Genomic DNA, 22,198 nt, shown 5'->3' with positions numbered 1-22,198 from the left:
AGAAGGGTTTTTGACCCGTTTCACGAACCCTCACTCATTCTCGCAGTATTTAAGGTCAGTGAGGAAGTGCTTTTGGAAGGAAGGTTCTGGTATCCGTAGGTATGCTTATTCCTATTGAAATACCCCTCTGTAGTCCACATATCCCATACCTACGATGAACAAATCTATATGGCTCTATGTCTGGAACATAAACGAAGCATGAAGTGTATCCTAGAGCCCTCAGATCGTAACCACTGCTCCCCTTGCATAATTCTGTAATCCATAGCAGACTTCATTTTAAAGAACCACATATCCCAGTCTCCCCTACTTGTTTCATCAAATAGTCCTTACAACCTATGTCGTGAACCATCTGCGAAATTAAAACAAAATAGAATAGTCTAAGTTTTTGTAAAGAGGTAAATGCTCATTTTAACTTTGAAATCCACAAGTGAAATCAAGCTCATTTCGATCAATAAAATAGTTTTATACTAAAATAAGTTTTGAGTCTAATATCAATTTAGACCTATCCTTGTACACTTTTTAATCTAGTCACATTTGAAGATTTCGAGAATCTTTCACCATTTCAATTACACAGAGAGCACATACAAGTTCGAGATACGAACAAAATTGCAATGATAACATTCCTATGACTTAATGCACGTGACATGATCTATATGCTCCTAGCCCATACTACCCGTTTTGAAATCGTTTCGAAAACGTCTTTGAAAATAGGAGCTTCTGGCTCTGAATCCAGTTTTGTAACACCCCCAAAATCCATACACGTCTAATGCTACGTCGCATCGACTTTGGGAGTGTTACCGCCGCGATGGAACGCAAGGCATAATTAGAAATACGGTAACTCAAATTCATTGTCTCAAAACCAAATTGCAGCGGAATAGAAAATGTAAATACAACTCGGGAATCATAGTTGACCCCTCTTTATTCAAACTCAAACCATGTAGCAATATTCTATAAAATTCAGTAATACTTAAACCAAAAGTTTAACTTCAAACTACAGACTAGCCCCCTTATGCTTGATATCATGCAGCAGCACCAGCTCACCTAGTCTGCCCCCCATTGAAGTATCAATGGTTCATCACAGGACAACAAACACATAATAACACACAGAGTCAGCTATGCTGAGTACGTAATAAACCATTGAAACTATATGAACATAAATGATGCACACCTTACAGACTACTATATGAAATTACAATATCTCACATTCTTTAATCTTTCATTATTTGGCATCGAACGGGCACCGTCATCTTACTAGAATCATACGGGCTACTGAATCCTTAATAGACAACTTGGTCTATTAGATGAAATGCAAATACGGTTTTGTTCCGTCTCACACCCATCACCTTAGTATGCATACCCCCAAGATCGAACGGAACCTTCCGCCTACTTGAGTTATCAAAATATAAGGACACTACTGTCGTCACAGTAGGCCTGCGTAGGAGTGTAGGACAAGTCCCACACTCCCCCCATTGTTCTATACTTGTAGGGAATCCAACTACAAGTATCGCCATAATCTTCTTTTAATACCAACCATTCTTTTATAACTTTAAGGAGTCATTTACATGCTCTCTTAATTACCAAACTCAATCTTATCTCTGGTAACACTCTTGTTACCCTATAGATCAGATTAATAATGCTGATGTTACACTACGATAGAACTTCGCATTTCATTGCAACATATTTCAATGCATCATATTGATTTCACGTTATAAACGTCTAACCAAAAATCACAATCAAATGTTCCCTATCATGGTACTAGGTTCCAATAACATGAACTGCAACCTAATCATGATACTAAGCTTTGAAAGTAAACTGGTACGCGTACGTACCTTGTAGCGGAGAATTTTCGCTGACTTAATAGAACGAGCCGCTTATGAAATTGGGACCTAAATCGTTAAAACAAAGCTTTAGTGTTACGTCCTTGATAACACTAACAACTACTACGTACTAAGGCCATAACGGTCTAACGATTCGAATTAAGCAATAGTTAAAACCTTATTCCAGAACTTTCGTTATAATTCTAATCTAGTGAATTTAACGTCTTTTAGAAGTCAGAGTTAGTGAGTAACTAAGTTAGTTAGTAACATTAGTCCACTATTTTACCAATCCAAAATGTCATAAGTCCAACCTGTCTTATGTCCAGAAGTTAAGTCATATGTCCAAAGTAAGTCATATGTCCAAGAGTAAGTCATATGTCCAAGAGTAAGTCATATGTCCAAAAAGGTAAGTTCCATGTCCAAAAGGTAAGTTCCATGTCCAAAGGGTAAGTCATATGTCCCAAAGTCAGATTTCATGAAACAGGTTACTCATGAAACGATAATAACTGTAACTAATAATAGGACACACTTTTCCTACTTTCAACTTATTCCAATTACAAACCTAACCAGAATTTTTACTTAAAACAGAACAATAACTTAACTAGTTAACAATCTAATAAATTACTAAACACTCTAATTACTAATTATTAATTACAAACCTTACTTAACTACGAAAACAGTAAATATAAAAATAATTAATAAACTGACATACTAAGTTAAGTACAAAATTATACCGCTAGAAATCGCCGGCGAAAGAATTCCGGCGACCGAAGACCACACCACACACGCGCACGAAACCCTCAAACACCACGACTCTTGTCGCAGCACTCGATCCGCTTTTCGCACAAGAATTCCGGCGGAACTCGCACCCTCGTGCTCGACGGAATTCCCACCACACGAACACCTTCACCAACACTCTCGTTGTTGCTCGTACGTCGCACCACACAGCACGACACTCGCAAGCCGTCACACACCTTCGTCCTCTCGTGAGCCTCGCACGAACCACAACACTCTTCGCACCAAAACTCCCGAACAGAACCCTCGACAACTCGCACACAACTCGACCCCTTCGACGAAATCTCGCAACCTCTCGACCCTCGACGCCTGCGCACCCTCCGCGCGCTCGAACCACAACCCCCTTCGCCCCCTCGACGATTTCCAAGAAAGACACGGCGAGGGAGACGAAGAAAATGAGGAGAACAGCGAGAGAGAGGGAAGAATCTGTGGGAGAGAGAGAGATCCGAGAGAGAGAGAGAAAATTCTGAGAGAGAGCAAGGGGGAGATCGGCCAAGGAGAGAGAGAGAGAAGAAGAAGGTCGGCTGAGGAGAGGGAGAAGAAAAGGGTTTAGGGTTTTCTGAAATTCCCTCTCCTTTTCTTTTTATACTCCCTTCAAAAGGTAGTAACCCTAGGTCAAGTGAAGATTAGGTTACTTTTTAAAACTCCGAAAATTCCTAACAAATTCATATTAACACTAATTTATTCCTATTAATTTGTAAATGAACTCAAATACCTTTTTATTAATTCTTTTATATTTTCTTAATTAGTACGAAATTACTACTAAAAATACGGAGTATTACACTCGCAGTGTATCGAGGACTCTACGAAGCTTACTCAAAAGGAATCCGTAATATACAAGTTCATTCAGATTCAACGGAGGTTGTCCGTGCAACAAAAAGTCTTCATCAACCAGTTGAGATCGCCACAATTATGTATGATTTCAGGGCTCTGTGTCGGAGAGTTCCTCAATGGGGAATAAAGAAGGTTCGTAGAGAAGACCTTGTCGCAGCGCACAATTTAGCAATAGCGACTAGGCTAGGTAAATTAGTATAATTCGTCTGTTTGCTCTTGTCGCCAAAAAAAAAAAAATCAACTAAGGTATATACAAATTGTTGGCAAAATAATTTTTCCATATAAAAAAAAAATGGTGGTCCAATGGAGATCTAAGTCAACTGGGCACTAATGGATCCGGTAGGCACCGGCCCGTTATCCGTCCACTGACAGGAGCGGGAGGTTGTCGTTGCTCTGTGAAACCAGCCTCACGCAGTGCCCTCCACTTTTTTTGATTAGTTACCGTTAAGGATTTAATGGTAACTAATCAAAAAAAGTGGAACTCTGAGCTCATCTGGAAGCTGTTTATGCCAAAATCGTCTATTAGGATCCTTACAACCTACATTCCTAAGGAGCATATTCAGGATTACTTTGCATGGAGTGAGTCTAAGCATGGGGATTTTAGAGTAAAGGATGCTTTTGCATTCCTTCTTGGGCTGAGAGGAGGCCTTGAATCCTCTTGTAATAAAAGGAAGTTTTGGAGTAAACTCTGGGCCTCTGATCTTAGACCCAAATGGAAGATTTTTATCTGGAGACTTCTCCAAAAAGCCCTAGCCACCAATTGTAACTTAGCAAAGCGCAACATTCCCATAAGTGTTAACTGCAGCATATGCCATCAATTTCCAGAGGATGAAAGGCACTTGTTCAGAGACTGTGATATTTCTTCTCGAATATGGTCTGCTTCTGCACTTGGAATTAATACTCGGTCAAGTGAATACATTCCAATTGAAGTTTGGATCCGGAATTTTTTACAACTTTTTTGGCGGGAAGACGGCGTAAAATCCGAGAGGGTAAGAGAGTTTGTTACTACTCTCTGGTCAATCTGGCTTTACAGAAATAATGTTGTGTTTAAGAGTTTATTCGAACACCCGTCTGTTATACTACAAAAGAAGAACATCCTTCTCGAAGAATTTGACGAAAGTAATAGAATAAAAGGACATCAAATTAAGGGGGGTTTATCTGAGTCTGACTCCCATCAGAGGGTCTCACCCATTCTATATTCTGATCAACAAGAAGCATGCAAAATTTTGGTAGATGGAGCTTGGAAGAGACATAAGCTAAACTATCCGAGAGCGGGAATAGGGTGGACGGCGTATATGAATGGTGAAAAGATATTTGAGGGTAACGCCATAGTTTCAGCTTCTTCTTCTCTACAAACTGAAGCTCTCGCAGTGTATCGAGGACTCTACGAAGCTTACTCAAAAGGAATCCGTAATATACAAGTTCATTCAGATTCAACGGAGGTTGTCCGTGCAACAAAAAGTCTTCATCAACCAGTTGAGATCGCCACAATTATGTATGATTTCAGGGCTCTGTGTCGGAGAGTTCCTCAATGGGGAATAAAGAAGGTTCGTAGAGAAGACCTTGTCGCAACGCACAATTTAGCAATAGCGACTAGGCTAGGTAAATTAGTTTAATTCGTCTGTTTGCTCTTGTCGCCAAAAAAAAAAAAATCAACTAAGGTATATACAAATTGTTGGCAAAATAAATTTTCCATATAAAAAAAAATGGTGGTCCAATGGAGATCTAAGTCAACTGGGCACTAATGGATCCGGTAGGCACCGGCCCGTTATCCGTCCACTGACAGGAGCGGGAGGTTGTCGTTGCTCTGTGAAACCAGCCTCACGCAGTGCCCTCCACTCTAGAACCCAAGAAACTCAGGCCTTCGCCCAAGGCCCATGGATCAACTCCCAACTTGGACAGGGCAGGCCAGCATAAAGCCAAGCCCAAGACCCGACCCAGTTCACTTGATCCGTATTCCACCATCTTATTGTCCCCACTTGGGTCACAAGCTCACGCTACCGAGCTCGACATTGTGCATAGTGGTGCTGTTGTTATATTAAGTGAGACCAGATCATCAAATTCTTCGATGTGGGATAAGATCATCTCATTCTTTTGCCTTCTTTGTGAAGTTGCATATTTTGGCTCCATTTTCTGTAGAAAAATTTATAATTGCTTCCTTGTTCCTACTCGTTTGTATCATACAGTGGATTGACTTAAAATTTCCAAGTTGTCTTTCTAATGAGGGATATGATATTGTGCCATCTTGATCTTAAAAGGCTAGCTATTTTAACAAGTTATGTGGTAATTTTTACATTGTTGTGTCAAACTCTCAAGTATCAATTGACCAACATATCCGTCGAAGAAGTGAATTGGGAAACTTTTGGCCATTTTATGATGTAGCAAGAATAAATTTCCACTTCTCAAACTAAAATTTAATAAATCAAACAGCCCCCTTAATTTAATTACATACAAATCTTATTCAAGCTAGATCATAAATTAATACTTTGTCAAAAAAAATGACTGGATATAATAATAATTAATTTCACATTTTTAACTTAAGGGGGTTAATCCCACAAATGAGTAAACTAAAGAGGCTTTGTCACCATTTTTGCAGTTTTCCTAAAGGACGTTATTAGGGGGTGTTTGGTTCATATAGTGGTATGGGTTTGGACTTTGGAATCAAGAATAAAATCAAGGTGGTATAGGTTTGGAACTTGATACCTAATACCATGTGTTTGGTTTTATTTGGGAATATATTTTTTTCTTCTATTTGATACCCTGAGGTATTGGTATGAGCCATATCCACCTACCTCATTGGGTTTCTAAACCCCATACCTTATGGATTTGAGGTATTGGTTTTCATTTTTTTAATTTTGTAGACAAACACTAGGTATGCATTTTGCTCATTCTAAACCCATACCTCATATCAGAATCATATGAACCAAACGCCCCTTTAGTAGAACCAAGAGATAAAAGAAAGGAGGGGAATGAGTGTGAAGATAAAAAATGTCACGCTAGCATAAGTCACAAATTGCATAGGGATGAATGACTACTTCTTGTGTCACTTAAAGTTGCCATTTTTTCCTTTGTGTTCGATTTACATTCTCTCTATTTAATAAATGTACTTTTTAACTCATTAGTGAAACAACATAAGTTCATCCATATTTTCACTTAAATCTCAGTGGTCTAAATTATAAAATAGGAAGAGATTCAATAGAAAGGGATATACGATGTTGCAAATACTGCAAAATTATACGACCATGATTGTCGAATACACGATGTGAGCGTGTATTTGATTAATTCATTAAAGGGTTTTAAGAATTGAAAAACGTTTTGAAATCGCCAACAAGTCTTTAAAGAAGACTAGTAAACCTAATTAACTTAGAGACTTATTCAATATAAATTTTTCTGTCATGACTCTATAGTTGGTAATTGAACCAAAAATTGAGTTTGCATTGTTGGCCTATATTTGGAACGACTTAAAGCATGTTTTATTCAATTAAATAACCAAATAAGATTACTTCTTTAGTAACGTGTTATTAAGAATTCAAAATTACTAGGTTTTTAGCAGGTTCATATTATCTAATGGTGAAAATTGTTGCTATCTCCCTTCGAAAAAAATATATTGCTATCTCCCTTATAAAAAAAAAAGAACAGAAAAATATTGCTATCAAGTATGAAAATAATATACATGAGAAATAAATAAAAACAAGAAATAAAATATTGCAAGAGTTTGTTGTAAAATACATAATTAGTTTAGTATTTATAGTCGTAGGAGTACAGTACGTTAACGATCCATAAATAAAAAGTGAGTTAAGCATAAATACGAGCCCTAAGTTTTAGTATTTTTCACTAATTGGGGACTCTAAGTTTTTTTTTCACCCTTAGAGTACTATGACCACTCTTACCCTATATTTTAATTGGTTGGGGTTAAAAACTTAGTACCTTGAGTTAAAAACTTAGTACCTTGAGTTAAAAACTTAATACCTAGGGTTATCATTCCTTTGGTTGTTATTTGCGTCTTGAATTGATCAAACTGCAAATACAAGTTTCACTTTCTTTTATCTCCTCTGTTCAAGAAGCTTCCCAAAGCTAAGGTCAGACTATTGTTGATCCAAACTCAGTTTTTGCTTCCAATTTCGCACTCTTGCTGCTCCCAATTTAGGTAAGTTGCTCCAAAGTTTTTTTTTTGTTTCAATTACTCAACTTTTTCAATATTATATGTTAGGGTTAGGGTTTATTAATCGTTTTTTTCTATAAATTTTAAGTTTTATTCATGAAAATATCATTGAACTGTAGCAATTCAGTTGATGATGAAATTGTTCGTTTTTAATTAATTAAGGTTTTTAGTATAAATTATGCTTTATATTGAAGAAAAATGCCAACTATCTATGAGCATAACATAGGAAAGGGAGGTTAAGGCCTAAGGGTGTCTGAATTCATCTTTAGTCTAGATATTCAAATCTTAATTTACATGAGTTAGTTCTCATCATAAGGCATTGAATTAGCCTTACACAGGAGGAGGATGATGATGCATAGTGCATTACACAGAAGGTACCGATTAGAGGTTACATAGGTGTAAATGTAATTGGCCTTTTTTTTTAATAATTAGCAAGGACTAATGTTAATGTAATTGGGCTTTTTTTTTTGGTTCAATAGATTAAGGATTTGTCAACCTCTATGTGAATGCACGTTGACTGTGAATGAAAGAATGGTAGTACTACCAAATGTAATTTTGGCATTCCACAAATTTAGTAGACTATTTAATCAATTACCATTTTGTTGATTTTTGTTATTGTACTAGATAGCCTACATTCAATTGTTTAAATCCAAATTGGGTGAATATTGATTAACACTAATTCGTGTGTTTGCGAAAATTCTTTTACAAATCAAGAGTTTTATATACTACGTAATTAGTACTTCATAATATCACATATATTATGTTAATTGCTTGATATTTTGCACATTTTACTTGTGTTTTTTTATATACAACTCCATAAGTGTAGTAATTGTGGTGAGAAAGGACATAACAAAAGAAAGTGTCCAATGTCATTAATCGATACACCCACAGCACCACAAGGGTCGTCAAATCAACAACAAGCTAAACAAAAGGCACCAAAAGAAAAGCAATCAAAACATAGGCAAACAACAAAAGAGAAGACAATTGCGCCCTCAACACAACAAAGTCAAACAAGTGTTCTAATGCACAACAGAGGTGTAGGTATTTACACCTACCCAAATGGCTACCAGAGACAAGCCATGGTAAGTTAATATGCTCATTTTTTCTTCATATTCATTCTTCTCCCATAATTAACATGTTAACTTCTCATGTTGCTTGAATTGGCAGTACAAAAATCAAAGTTTAACTCAAATCAACATGAACTCAAATCTAACATCATCCAACCTTGATTAGTAAGTGACTTTACTTATTATTGAGCTGATTATATACATCACTGTAAGTTTGAACAAGTAAATGATTTTAAAAGTTGCTGGTTGTTTCATTTTATGCAGGTGTTGCTCTTTTGCTCTTATATTGATGCATGGGGATAGGATGATGCAAGCTAATTAGCTTTCCAGTTTGTTCATAGTTGCATGGAGTTGCATGGTGTTTGTTGGGTCATTTATTAGCTTTCTTTTTTGTCAAGATTTTATTCCCAAAATGTTTAAGTTTTTGGTTGTTACAGTTATATTTAATCAAGTTTTTGCTTTAGGGACTAAGTTTTTATAAAAGATATTAAGTTTTAGATCTGATGGTACTATGTTTTTGCATTTTTTTGCTTAAGTGAGTTAAATCCAAGTTAACAAAAGAGAGTAAAAGAAAGTGAAACTTGATATTAGCAATTTTTTTTTTGAGTAGGATATTAGCAATTTGATCAATTCCCAGACGCAAATAACAACCAAAACAATGATAACCCTAAGTATTAAGTTTTTAACTCAAGGTACTAAGTTTTTAACCACAACTAATTAAAATATAGCGTGAGAGTGGTCATAGTACTCTAAGGGTGAAAAAAAAACTTAGAGTCCCCAATTAGTGAAAAGTACTAAAACTTAAGGCTCGTATTTATGCTTAACTCAATAAAAAGTTAGTAACTTCAATAAAATAAAAAATTACTAGAAAACCCTTAGAAATTTATACGTTTAGGTCGTTGGTTTATTCGGATCTTAAATTGAATATACTCAAGCCTTGAAAATAGTTTTGTATGGTGTTGAATATTTGCGTGAGATTACCAAGAAATTTGATAGTCACTCTTAGTTTGTATAATATGGTGATGATGATATTTGAGGGATGATGCTGGTGGTCAAGTATTAGGCTTTGAAGTGAATGAGGTCAACGTATTAGAAGAATTTTGATGTACCATGAGATGAATTTCTTTATTCTTTTTTTGATCTGTTAGAAATGGAAGAAGTAGTCATTATAAGATACTCAGTTGGGGAGATACGGTTATGTATCTACAACAACAAATATTTTTTTAACATCTTTTTATCAAAATTTTGAAACATACCACATACGTTATTATAGTTGTTTTGCTATCTTTAATTAGGTAACTCACAAATTATATAGGGATGAATGACTACTTTCTCTGTCACCTAATATTGTTACCATTTTCTTTTCCTTTGTGTCCGATTATGTCTATTAGCAACAATTTTAAGAAAAATACCTATTCTCGTGTTTCTTAACTCATTAGTTAAATAACATAAATTCATGCATCACATTCTTTCTATTAATAAACAATTTCAAAAAAATACCATATATTCTCGTGTTTCTTAACTCATTAGTTAATAACATAAGTTAATGCATCACATTCTCTCTATTAACAAACAATACATATTCTCGTGTTTCTTAACTCATTAGTTAAACAACATAAGTCAATGCATCACATTCTCTCTATTAACAAACAATTTCAAAAAATACATATTGATCTCGTGTTTCTTAACTCATTAGTTAAACAACATAAGTCAATGCATCACAGTCTCTTTATTAACAAACAATTTCAAAAAATACATATTCTCGTGTTTCTTAACTCATTAGTTAAACAACATAAGTTGATGCATCACATTCTCTCTATTAACAAACAATTTCAAAAAATACATATTGATCTCGTGTTTCTTAACTCATTAGTTAAACAACATAAGTCAATGCATCACAGTCTCTTTATTAACAAACAATTTCAAAAAATACATATTCTCGTGTTTCTTAACTCATTAGTTAAACAACATAAGTTGATGCATCACATTCTCTCTATTAACAAACAATTTTAACATACATATTCTCGTGTTTCTTAACTCATTAGGTAAACAACATAAGTTAATGCATCACATTCTCTCTATTTACAAACAATTTCAAAAAATACCTATTCTCGTGTTTCTTAACTCATTAGTTAAACAACATAAGTTCATGCATCACATTCTCTCTATTAAGAGGTAACTATCAAAAAACACATATTTTCGTGTTTCTTAACTCATTAGTTAAACAACAGAAGTTCATGCATCTCTTCAATAAGTGTCTCAGTTATCTAAATGAAGTACTTCTACTTCAATAGACAAAGGGAATACAAATCTGCAAATATTGTAAAATTTCAACCACAATAAATGTTTTTTTATCAAAATTTTGATACATACCAAATAAGCTTCTTATCATAGTTCTGCTATATTTGATGAGGTTAGTTCAGTGGTGGTTGGATACCCAAAGTGACATGTTTCATTGATCCATATATTAGTTTAGTTAAAAAAAAAAAAAGGTGGTGGTCCAGCTGAGATCTAAGCTAGTTTGGTACTATTGGATCCGGGTGACACCGGCCCGTTATCCGCCCACTGACAGGAGCGGGAGGTTGTCGTTGCTCTGTGAAACCAGCCTCGCGCAGTGCCCTCCGCTTTAGGACCCCAAGAGACTTAAGCCAGCCCAAGACCCGACCCAGCTATCTGGATCCATGTTCCACCACCTTGTTGTCCCCACTTGGGTCACAAGCTCGCGTTACCAAGCTCGACGGGTGTTATAGTGTTCTGTCTACTTATTAAGGATTAATAAGTTTGTACGTTTATCGATGTGGGATAGTAGAGTCTCATTCTTCCACGCTCAAAAGTTGCATATTTTTGGCTCAAAAGTGCATTCTCCTCTCTATAGATCAAAATTTTGTAATTCTCTTCTATGTCATACAATTGACTAAAAGTTTTCCAAGCTGTAGTGAAAACATAGACACAGAGAATCACTTTCAAAGATTTGCCAATACTAGTTGACAACCATAAGAGGCTCATTCCTTACAACTTGATAATAAACACATATCAATATAATCTTTTAAATAGCTACCCACCTCTTGTATATGGGCATATCAATATAATCTTAACCAGTACATTACTTGCAAATGCTTATCTCTTTTCTTTTTTTTCAAAAAAAAAAATCAATCTAGAATAAAATATCAAAATGCAAATATTTTTTCCTACTATATAGCACTATTCGACTGCTAAGTATCGACACGCCTACTTCTTTGTAGATGGTAACAAATTTTTTAAATTGATTTAGGAGTTTTTTGCGAGGATAAACTAAGGTAATAGAGCATTTTATAGGGATATACCTTATTAATGTTTTTTTTTTAGAGATATACCAACCTAAATTTAAGTTTTGTTAAAAGTTACCAAAAACACTATTTATGGTTAGAAAGTCAAATTTTCAGCATTTGACTTGCTTAATTACTCTTTGTATAGTGTGTGATATTCGTTTGCTTCTATTACATTGACTTCCCTCCAACTTCTTTACAGTCTCCACAAAAAAAAAATTAGTAAGATATATCTTCACAAAATATCCTATTATCCAAGTATATCCATGAAAAAAACCCTTGATATGGGGTAAAATACTGCAACAACCATAAATTAACATTTAAGGCCCAAAGAAGTAGTTGTTAACTTTCTTTTTCTTCAAGCCTCAACAGTCAAACTCTAGTGGCCGTCAAAACAGAAATTTCGAACCATGAACGTTCTCTTGAGTCTTGACTAGTTGACTCTTGACTCTTGACTAAGTCATCAACTGGGGCGGCATCATTTTTTTGATAGGAAGTAAAACACATTTTAAGTGTAAAATAATTTTCATGAAAAATAATTTATAATAAAAAATACAATTTTAAAATTAGTTTTTCATTGTTTGATTCCACATAAGAAAAATGATGAAAGTAAAGATATAGTGAAAGTAGTGTACAAGAGAGATAAGGAGAACAGTTTTTCCTTCATTTTGAAAGGGGTGGTTTTCCATCATTGGGAGAGTAATTTTACTCTAAGGAAAAATGATTTTTTTTTTTGAGGGGACTAAGGAAAAATGATTTTACACTTCTTTACTTACCAAATAATGTAAAACTAAAAACAGAGGAAACGGAGCTTTAGTGCTTGTTGAGTTAGCGTAAAAGAAAAGAGAATAAAAAAATTTAGTGCTTTAATGACTTGCACTAGTGTTTATTTTTCCCTTTCCTTAGTTGTATATAGAAGTCCAACTTGATACACTTTGAAACAACAGAAATATGAAAAATAAAAGAAAGGGTGGGTAAATTAAAGAAGTAAAGTTTGTAAAAAAAAAAAAAAAAAAAAAAAGTGAACTTTGTTACTACTACTAATCAATTAAGTGAGTAATGGTCTTTCGTGGTGGGCTTGGAATTTGGAAAACATTATATTCAAACTGAAAAGTCTACTTCAATGTAATAGAAGTAAATGCTATTAATAATTATATGCATATTACGTAACTTTTGTGCGTCTCTCTCTGTATATATATAGCTTTCAGAGTTTCAGTACAACAAAAATCAAAACACTTCTCATACAAATCCTTTGCTTAACTCTCTTAATAGCAGCAATAATGGACTTGAACAAAATCAAGGAGAAGACCATTCTTGCAAGCCCAGCCCTTCAGGAGGTTAGTTAATTATCTTATTAATTATTTGTGTTTTTACAACTTTTTCAGAAAAAAAATAATTATTAGGCTTGGACTATGTCCCGGATAACTTTAGTATATTAAGTTAAAGTCACGGGATTAAAACCTATACCGTGTAATTTTTTTTTTATTTTTTTTTAGTATATATGGAATCTCCCTTAGGAAGAGCGCCACGCGGCATCCGTTTTTTTTTTTTTAAGAACACCTTTTAATATATTTATTATATGGATTAATTTACTTGCCAAACTTATAAGTACATACCAACATATGAATTAATAGAGTATGATGATTACTGATGGCTCAAGAGTCAAGAGGGAATAATGGTATACTATTACTATATGATGATTTTGAATTAATATGTGTGTGTTTGCATGTTTTTTTGTACAGTATATCTTGAATACAAGTGCTTACCCAAATGAGCATGAGCAGATGAAGGAAATTAGAGATGCCACAGTGGTGAAATACAAACATATGTACAGTACTCTTTTTCTCTCTTTCTCTAGGTGAAAAATAAGCTATGTGGTTTATTTTCATGGGGTTGGGAATTGGGATGGCGTTATAGGATAGAGGTATCAAAATTCCCTTAGTTTGACCATGAGATAGAAAAATATCAAAAAGAGGCCATTTTTCGTGTCTATGTTTCAATGATAGTGCGACATTATATGTTTCTTATAGTATATGTATTGTCACTAACCTAGAATTTAGTACTCCCAAATCACAAGTAATACTGAGTCACTTGACAAGACTCTTATCTCAGAATTTAGATCTTTGAGGTCTTGGGGTTTGAATCTTATCAAGTGTGGTGTTTAGAAATTGGAAGCAAGGATTCCCTTGTTCTCCCCAGTCCCCTCTACTCTCAAGCATCCGACCTACAAATGTTATACCAAGAATTTGAGAGTTAAGGTCTGGACACGGTCCTTCTCCTTATCATTTAAAAACAAAAAACTCATCATAATCTCATTACAAGCTTATGAGCTTTGTGGCACGTTGCATTTAAAAATCTGTATCTAATTTTCATCTATTCAGATTAATTAAGTCCAAGGTTATATTTTAAGTTGGGAGCCAATAAATAAGAGCTACTTAATTTCAATTTACAATTACAATAAGTTATGATAAGCTATCAGCTTAGATAAGCTAACTTAAACTAAATTCACATGAATATACTTTTTAGTTTCTAATGTACCAAAATTTATAAGTCACATATTGATTAGACCAAACACTAAAGTAAATGTACTTATTTCTTATCTTTTGGGTTGTTCAGGAGCATCATGAATGCATCAGCTGATGAAGCACAATTCCTTTCAATACTATTGAAACTCATGAATGCCAAGAACACTTTAGAAATTGGCGTTTTTACTGGCTATTCACTTCTTGCTACTGCACTCGCTCTCCCTGAAGATGGCAAGGTGAACTTTCTCAACAAGTTAATATTATTCTTAACCAACTTTACTAAAGGTGTCGAGATCAGTTCAGTTCAGCTGTTTTATGCCGAAGAGAACAAGCCCTTAGTCTTCCTTTTTTAAAGGTGTCGAGATCCTCTAGAGTTCCAAAATAACTCTGTACGATAGAGTTTGTTAAATATCTTTCTAAAGTGTGTGCTTCTTTCGTCTAAAAGCATTAATATTTTTTTTAATGTTTGTAGGTTTTAGCAGTTGACCCAGATAGAGAAGCATACGAAGTTGGACTACCAGCCATCAAAAAGGCCGGAGTTGAGCATAAAATTGACTTTGTTGAAGGAACCGCCACGCCATTTTTGGATGACCTAATTAATGAGGTAAGACATACAAAGATTATTTGTACTATTATAAGATCCTCAAGGTGGTTAATAGATTGTTGTAAGAACGCAACGAGGAATTAAAGAGCAATCGACAGAAGAATTTAACGTGTTTCATTAACAATGTGTTAGCTACGTCCACACAATAGAGAAAACTGATTTTATTAGGTTTAGAATAGAGAATACAAATTATAGAATGATGAAGGCATAAGTTAATTATAAGACACCGTTCCATGCTTGATTAATCCTAGCGCCTATAATTTAAGGCATATCTCAACATGAATCAATTATTTAATTTCCTTTTTTGAGTTTTTAAATAGTTCCGCGTAACATTGTTGACTTACCAAAACACAGGGTAAAGAAGGGACCTTTGATTTTGCATTTGTTGATGCTGACAAGGAAAACTACATCAAGTACCATGAACCATTGCTAAAACTTGTCAAAGTTGGAGGACTAATTGCCTTTGACAACACTCTTTGGTTTGGCTCAGTTGCTTATGATGAAGATGATGAAATATTCAAGAATGACCCAATTATGAAAGTTGTTAAACATGGACTTGAGCCAATCAAGAAGTTAAATAGCTTCCTTGCAAAGGACCCTCGCATTGAATCAAGCCTTCTTTCAATTGGTGATGGACTTACACTTTGCAGGCGTAAATATTGAAGTTTCGTCTTTTTTTTCTCTAATGTTATGTTGAGTGGTTCTAAGTAATTGTACCAATAAAATAGTCCTATCATGTTTTTTTTGAAGGGATAATGTTATAAGTCAATAAAATATTGAGATCTTTTGGGCAATAATCCAATTGTGCCAATTTTAAATATACTATTTATGGTACTAGTAATAAATAGAGGTGATCATGGGCCGGGCCGGGCCGCGCCTAAAAAAATTGCCCATTAATCGGATTGGGTCAAAGTTCGGACCAAAAGTTTGTGCTTAAAGCCTGCTATTTTGGGCCAAAATAAGCGGATTTTACGGGCCAAAAAAATAGACTAGAAAGTCATTTTTGACTTGCCCAAAACCAAAAAAAAATTTGGACCGGACCGGACCAGACCTGACTGCGGCCCAAAAACTCTGCCCAAAAAACGAACCCGACCAAAATAATCAGCTCTAGTAATACATATTGTAAGAATTGGCTAGTCGCTTGATTTAGCCCAAGCCAACCCAACCACGGGCTGACCTAGAAGCTAATACATCCTTGATTCTTGTTTTCGCAAATCCCAATCAAGCTTACAACATATAATGATTCAATATAAATCTTAATTAAATATATGAATCTTATTTGAAAAACTTTTTCTATACATTCCAAACTCCTTAGTCCTTACCAACTTGACAAGTGCTATCTCTGTTTTTTTAGTTGCAACGATTAGATATTTTCTACTTACACTTTATGTCTAATCGTTGCAACAAAAAAAAAAAACAGAAGTAGTATTATTTTAAAACAACCAACTTCAAAAAAATTCATACGACTTAATTACAAACTTAAAATTTAACTTCATACAAATTGTAAAACTAAACTTATGTCTATCAACTAACTAAATAAAGAGGGGGAAAAAAGTACAAATGATTTCTCAAGGACAAGCCAAAATTCAAAATACTCCACGTAAAAGAGAGAACATTAATTTCATCTAAAGGCTAAAGCCATGCCATAATTCAATCATCCCTGATTCCCTGAAAATGATAGAATATACTCCTATATAAACATTTTATTTAGATATCTGAATTTAGACAACAATGACTTAACAACTTTTTCTATGATCTACTGATTTAACTGTGTTTATAAATTGAATTTTGCAGGCTGTTAGACTTTTTGTCTCTTGGGAGGGACACTCTTTCTGTCACGAATTTGTCTCACAATTTGTTGTCCAAATTTAGCAGTTGTCTTCATTCCTAGAATACAAAGACCAATATGGACTACAGTACTAGGACTATGACTATCTAACCAAATTACCTTTTGGTTCACTTCAATGGATGGGCTCATGGCTCATGAATTATGCTTTCTGTTTATATATATATTGTTGAGAACAGAATGTAGATAAGTGAATAATCAACCTTTACTATGCAATTGTACCGTACACTGTAGTATATGCATAATTTTGTACGCAACCTTGGTGTATAAATCACCACACTTGTATCAGTAAGAATGTGGCAATCGATCTACTCATACTTTTGCCTCTACTTCTCTTACTCTTCTTCCCCTAATCTCTAACACGTTATCAGCACGAACTCTAAGGTATAAATTTTTTTTTCCCCACTTCACATAAATTACTACAAACTACTTTAGTTTTTTTTTTTTGTGAGAAGTATGCTCTATAGTTGCCGAGAACTCGGATCTTCTATATCAGAAACTCATAAAAAAAAATTTAGAACCTTTCATATCTAACTCTACTAGACTTCCCGAGAAATTATTTGATACTAAAAAAAAAAATATACTCACCATATCCACTACATACCTTCACTTTTTTTTTTTGATACTCACTCTAATAATATGAATGTAATCGAATCATGTTTTTTTTTCTTGGATATACACTAGATATCATTATACTTAAGAAGAAAAGAGGGAGAAAGAATAGATGACTTTTGAATATGAGAAATAAGGAGGAAAGTATAAGAGTGATCTACTTCTTATAACCTGTAAAAGAACAATACATATAGCCTTCATGTTTTTTTTCTCTTTCACAATACATATGGCCTTCATGCATGGTGATTGATGACACATCACTCCATAAAAAAAAAAGAAAAAAAAGAAAGGAGGTTTTACTATAGCCTATAGTCAAAGCATACACATTGATCTTATCACCCAACTTTTACTTTCCTTTTGCATATATCACGTACAAGCTAACAAGTAAAATTGCAAGTCCTACTTTTTTTGGCATCTTCCCCTTGTTTTTTTATTGTCTAGCATTTTATTTTCCCTTTTCTAGTATTGTTGTTGTTTTTGTTCCTTTTGTCTTTCATTTAACCTTATAAGAGAGAACTAAAACTAATGATATAAAGAATATAATGGACATATTATGAGATACTTATATTATTGTCACAAGTTTTTTTGGGTATTGCTTTCGTCTTATCACATAAGTTTAATAGTTCTTTCTTGTTTCTGTTAATATTGTTATCACTGGTAATAGTTACTTCTGGTCACGTGTCCTAGTTTCTCCAATATTATTAACTAAATTATCTGTTTATTACCAACATGTATACATTTACATATTGTAAAATACAGTTTGGCAATTACCTCTATAAATACCGGATTACCCGTCTCTTACCACCACACACCCCTTATCTTATCTTTACTTTTTATCCAAAATCTATCCATCTCCCACTTTTCTTCTTCCACCTAATTTCGACCCCCATTTTTTCCCGGCCACCATGAATCCCAACAACAATAGCCAACCTTCATCTTCTTCTTTTGAAGAAGATTTTATGATGATACGATTTTATTTATCCCTCATTATGGCTCTAATAGCTTTATTAATGGGGATAATTGTTTTCTTTTTTACACAAAAATAAAATCCAAATACAAATCCCCCCGGCGAAATAGTCAAAAAAAATGCACAAAAATTTTCATTAATTGTGCATTTTACTAAGTTTTTTTTGTTTTAGTATGTATTATATAGTCCTTTTTTTTTCCTTTTCTTGTTATCATTTATTTTTCTTTGATTTTTTTTGTTTTGTTCTCAAAAGATTAGTATCTGTTATATACTAAACTTATATGGATTGTGTTTGTAATATTTCTTTGCATAATATTTATGATGATAAAAATCAGGGGGAGATAATACATATGATTTATTATCATTTACTAATTATAAATATTTACATGTTTGTAGTAAAGATGGGAGATCTAATGAAAAGACAATTTAACATACTAGATCTATCTGGGCATAAATTTTTAGAATGGAAGGTGGACGCCCAAATGAATTTAAAGGCCCAGGGATTGGAACATACAATTCAAAGTATCACGGCCCAACAAAATGATGCAACTACATCAACCACTTCAGTTAAAATAGCAACTGAACAAGAAAAGGCAAAAGCCTTAGTCCTTCTCAGGCATCACTTATATGATAGTTTGAAAACTGAATATCTACTTGTGGATGATCCCAAAGAATTATGGGACAGCTTAAATGAAAGATATGGGCATCACAAAAGTGTGCTCCTCCCTAAGGCACATTTTGACTGGACAAATCTGAGATTCCAGGACTTTAAAACAGTCAGTGATTACAATTCAACATTGTTTAGAATTGTATCATTGTTGAAATATTGTGATCATCCCATAACTGAACAGGAGATGATAGATAAAACACTCTCCACTTTCCATGCTACGAATATAATATTGGCACAACAATACAGGTTAAGAGCTTTCAAAAAATACTCTGAGCTAATCTCGGTGCTGCTTGTGGCTGAACAGAATAATGATCTTTTATTGAAAAATCATAATCTCAGACCTACAGGGTCTTCAGCCTCACATGAAATAAATGCAATAGAAAGCTCCGATCCACCAGAAGCAAATGCTGTACATAGGGGTGGACGCGGTAATTACAACGGTCGTGGGAGAGGCCGTGGTAATTATCGTGGCCGAGGGCGTGGACGTGGTAGAGGCCAATTTTTCCCGAGAAACAATAATTTTAAAAATTTCGGAAGGGGACAACAAGGAAATTACAAGCAAAACCCAAAAGGGAAAGATGCATGTTACAGATGTGGTATGACTGGGCATTGGGGCCGCACTTGCCGCACAGCCAAACATTTAGTAGAACTCTACCAAGCTTCCAAAAGAAAAGGAAAGGATGCGGAAGCCAACTTTGTCAATGAGGCAAATACCTCCATGCCCAGCCTTGACATATCTGACTTTTTCATGGATGAAGCTGACTCGGGAAAAGACTTTACCCTGGGAGAAAACAACGATGTTTAGCAAATGCATTTGTTTTATTTCTTGTTCACTTGTACTTTTATTTCAGTCATGTACTTCATTACTATCAATAAAATACACATTTGTTTTCTCTTAAACTAACTATATGTTTATTTTACTCTGAAGATATGGATCGAGTTGGAAATGAATATCAATGCCTTTTGGATAGTGGAACAACACATACCATATTGAAAAATAAAGAGTATTTCTCAAAATTGGTAATGTTCCAAGCCGATGTTAACACTATATCCGGAACATCCAAATTAATAGAAGGCTCTGGAAAGGCTTGCATAATGCTCCCAAATGGGACAAAATTAGTCATCAATGATGCACTATACTCAAGTAAATCTCGGAGAAATCTCATAAGTTTTCGAGATGTGCGTAAAAATGGTTATCATCTAGAAACAATGATGGATAGCCAGAAGGAATATCTTTGTATCACAGAAAATAAATGTGGCAAGAAATTTATATGTGAAAAATTGCCAGCATATTTATCAGGATTATATCTTATTGACACATGTCCAGTTGAAATAAATATGATCTCTAAGCGAAAATTAGAGAACAAAACATTGATTACTTTATGGCATGACCGCTTAGGTCATCCTGGCACAGGAATGATGGAGAAGATAATCGGGAATTCAATTGGACATTCGATAAGAAACATAAGAATTCCTAAATCAGATGAATTATCATGTGTTGCATGTTCTCTTGGCAAATTGATAACAAGGCCTTCTAGAAATAAAATTGCAACTGAATCGCCAACATTTTTGGAGAGAATACAAGGCGATATTTGTGGGCCAATTAATCCTCCATGTGGACCATTCCGATACTTCATGGTACTAATTGATGCCTCAACACGATGGTCACATGTGAGCCTTTTGTCAAGTAGAAATATTGCTTTTGCAAAACTTCTTGCTCAAATTATTCGATTAAGAACTCAATTCCCAGATCACACAATAAAGAAATTGAGGCTTGATAATGCAGGGGAATTTACGTCCCAAACGTTTAATGATTATTGCATGTCAATTGGAATTATGGTAGAACACCCTGTTCCACATGTCCACACACAAAACGGTCTAGCGGAAGCATTAATTAAGAGGTTGCAATTAATTGCAAGACCATTATTAATGAAGTCAAAATTGCCTTCATCTGTTTGGGGTCATGCTATATTACATGCAGCATCACTAATTCGCTTGAGACCCACTGCCTATCATAAATTCTCCCCATTACAGTTAGTCTCTGGCAGAGAACCAGATGTCTCACACTTGAAAATCTTCGGATGCGCTGTATATGTCCCCATTGCTCCACCACAACGCACAAAAATGGGTCCACAAAGAAGGCTGGGAATATATGTTGGTTTTGAATCACCATCCATTATAAAGTATCTTGAACCAATGACAGGTGATCTATTCACAGCTAGATTTGCTGACTGCCATTTTAATGAGGCAATTAGTTCTAATGTATATGGATGATTATTCAAGGGGGAGTGTTGAGAACAGAATGTAGATAAGTGAATAATCAACCTTTACTATGCAATTGTACCGTACACTGTAGTATATGCATAATTTTGTACGCAACCTTGGTGTATAAATCACCACACTTGTATCAGTAAGAATGTGGCAATCGATCTACTCATACTTTTGCCTCTACTTCTCTTACTCTTCTTCCCCTAATCTCTAACATATATAGATTATCATGAATCATGCTTTCTGTTTTTCTATATATGAAACTAGGTTTTGGCCCGTGCAAAATGCATGGAATTTTTTTTTATTTATAAATTTTATTACTTTATGGTGTTTCTCCCAAAATCATGGGGTGAATATTAGATCGTGATTTAAACTTTTTATAATCATATCGTTTATGAGGAATATTTTAAAACCGACTTATAACTCGTGCGTTCAATGACTGATGTAATTAATATTATTGTGCAGCGTTGACTGAAGAAGTCTTTGCTCTACCCAGTGCTTCACATTGAGGACCAAATAAAATCACAGTTCGCTCCATTATTAGGATTCAATCACGCAACCACTTCTTTTCCCACTTTCTATCGTCCCTACTTTCCACAGTCCCTCTCACCCCCACTCTTTTGTTGTCTTGATATCCCGTGATCTTTATCACAAATAAAATTTCAAACCCTAATGCTAGTAACTCTTGATATGGCTAACTGAACCCGTGCACATTACAAACCAAAA

General features: G+C 34.5%; 3 protein-coding genes and 1 long non-coding RNA gene across 4 annotated transcripts; 3 read left to right on the top strand and 1 right to left on the bottom strand.

Annotated features, from left to right (window-relative positions):
* Nucleotides 1-820: 820 nt before the first annotated feature.
* LOC130591713 (uncharacterized) lies at nt 821-2,186 on the bottom strand. The gene is made up of 2 exons (XR_008969753.1): nt 1,830-2,186; nt 821-1,046 (listed from the first exon to the last, which is right to left on the bottom strand). It is a non-coding gene; the product is annotated as an uncharacterized LOC130591713 (long non-coding RNA).
* A 1,715-nt stretch (nt 2,187-3,901) lies between these two features.
* Nucleotides 3,902-5,062, top strand: LOC104897703 (uncharacterized). Its single transcript, XM_010684640.1, has one exon. The coding sequence runs from the start codon at nt 3,902-3,904 to the stop codon at nt 5,060-5,062; it is 1,161 nt and encodes a 386-aa protein (XP_010682942.1).
* An 8,094-nt stretch (nt 5,063-13,156) lies between these two features.
* LOC104897576 (flavonoid 3',5'-methyltransferase) lies at nt 13,157-15,906 on the top strand. The gene is made up of 5 exons (XM_010684484.4): nt 13,157-13,317; nt 13,723-13,808; nt 14,597-14,741; nt 14,978-15,109; nt 15,464-15,906. Exons 1-5 carry the CDS (start codon nt 13,261-13,263, stop codon nt 15,770-15,772), a joined length of 729 nt encoding a protein of 242 aa, XP_010682786.1. The 5' UTR covers nt 13,157-13,260; the 3' UTR covers nt 15,773-15,906.
* A 3,029-nt stretch (nt 15,907-18,935) lies between these two features.
* Nucleotides 18,936-20,009, top strand: LOC104897702 (uncharacterized). Its single transcript, XM_010684639.1, has 2 exons — nt 18,936-19,310; nt 19,386-20,009. The coding sequence occupies exons 1-2, from the start codon at nt 18,936-18,938 to the stop codon at nt 20,007-20,009; spliced, it is 999 nt and encodes a 332-aa protein (XP_010682941.1).
* Nucleotides 20,010-22,198: the final 2,189 nt, after the last annotated feature.

This window comes from Beta vulgaris, chromosome 6, assembly GCF_026745355.1.
Source record: "Beta vulgaris subsp. vulgaris cultivar EL10 chromosome 6, EL10.2, whole genome shotgun sequence".
NCBI lineage: Eukaryota > Viridiplantae > Streptophyta > Magnoliopsida > Caryophyllales > Amaranthaceae > Beta > Beta vulgaris.
This window is presented reverse-complemented; position numbering and strand designations above follow the sequence as displayed.

Excerpts from the sequence above, each read along its gene's own strand:
- LOC104897702 (XM_010684639.1), top strand. The coding sequence starts at position 18,936 with ATGGGAGATCTAATGAAAAGACAATTTAACATACTAGATCTATCTGGG. Across the intron at positions 19,311-19,385 it reads GATTCCAGGACTTTAAAACA|GAGATGATAGATAAAACACT; the intron begins GTCAGTGATTAC and ends ATAACTGAACAG.
- LOC104897576 (XM_010684484.4), top strand. The coding sequence starts at position 13,261 with ATGGACTTGAACAAAATCAAGGAGAAGACCATTCTTGCAAGCCCAGCC. Across the intron at positions 13,809-14,596 it reads GTGGTGAAATACAAACATAT|GAGCATCATGAATGCATCAG; the intron begins GTACAGTACTCT and ends TGGGTTGTTCAG. Across the intron at positions 15,110-15,463 it reads TGGATGACCTAATTAATGAG|GGTAAAGAAGGGACCTTTGA; the intron begins GTAAGACATACA and ends ACCAAAACACAG.
- LOC104897703 (XM_010684640.1), top strand. The coding sequence starts at position 3,902 with ATGGTAACTAATCAAAAAAAGTGGAACTCTGAGCTCATCTGGAAGCTG.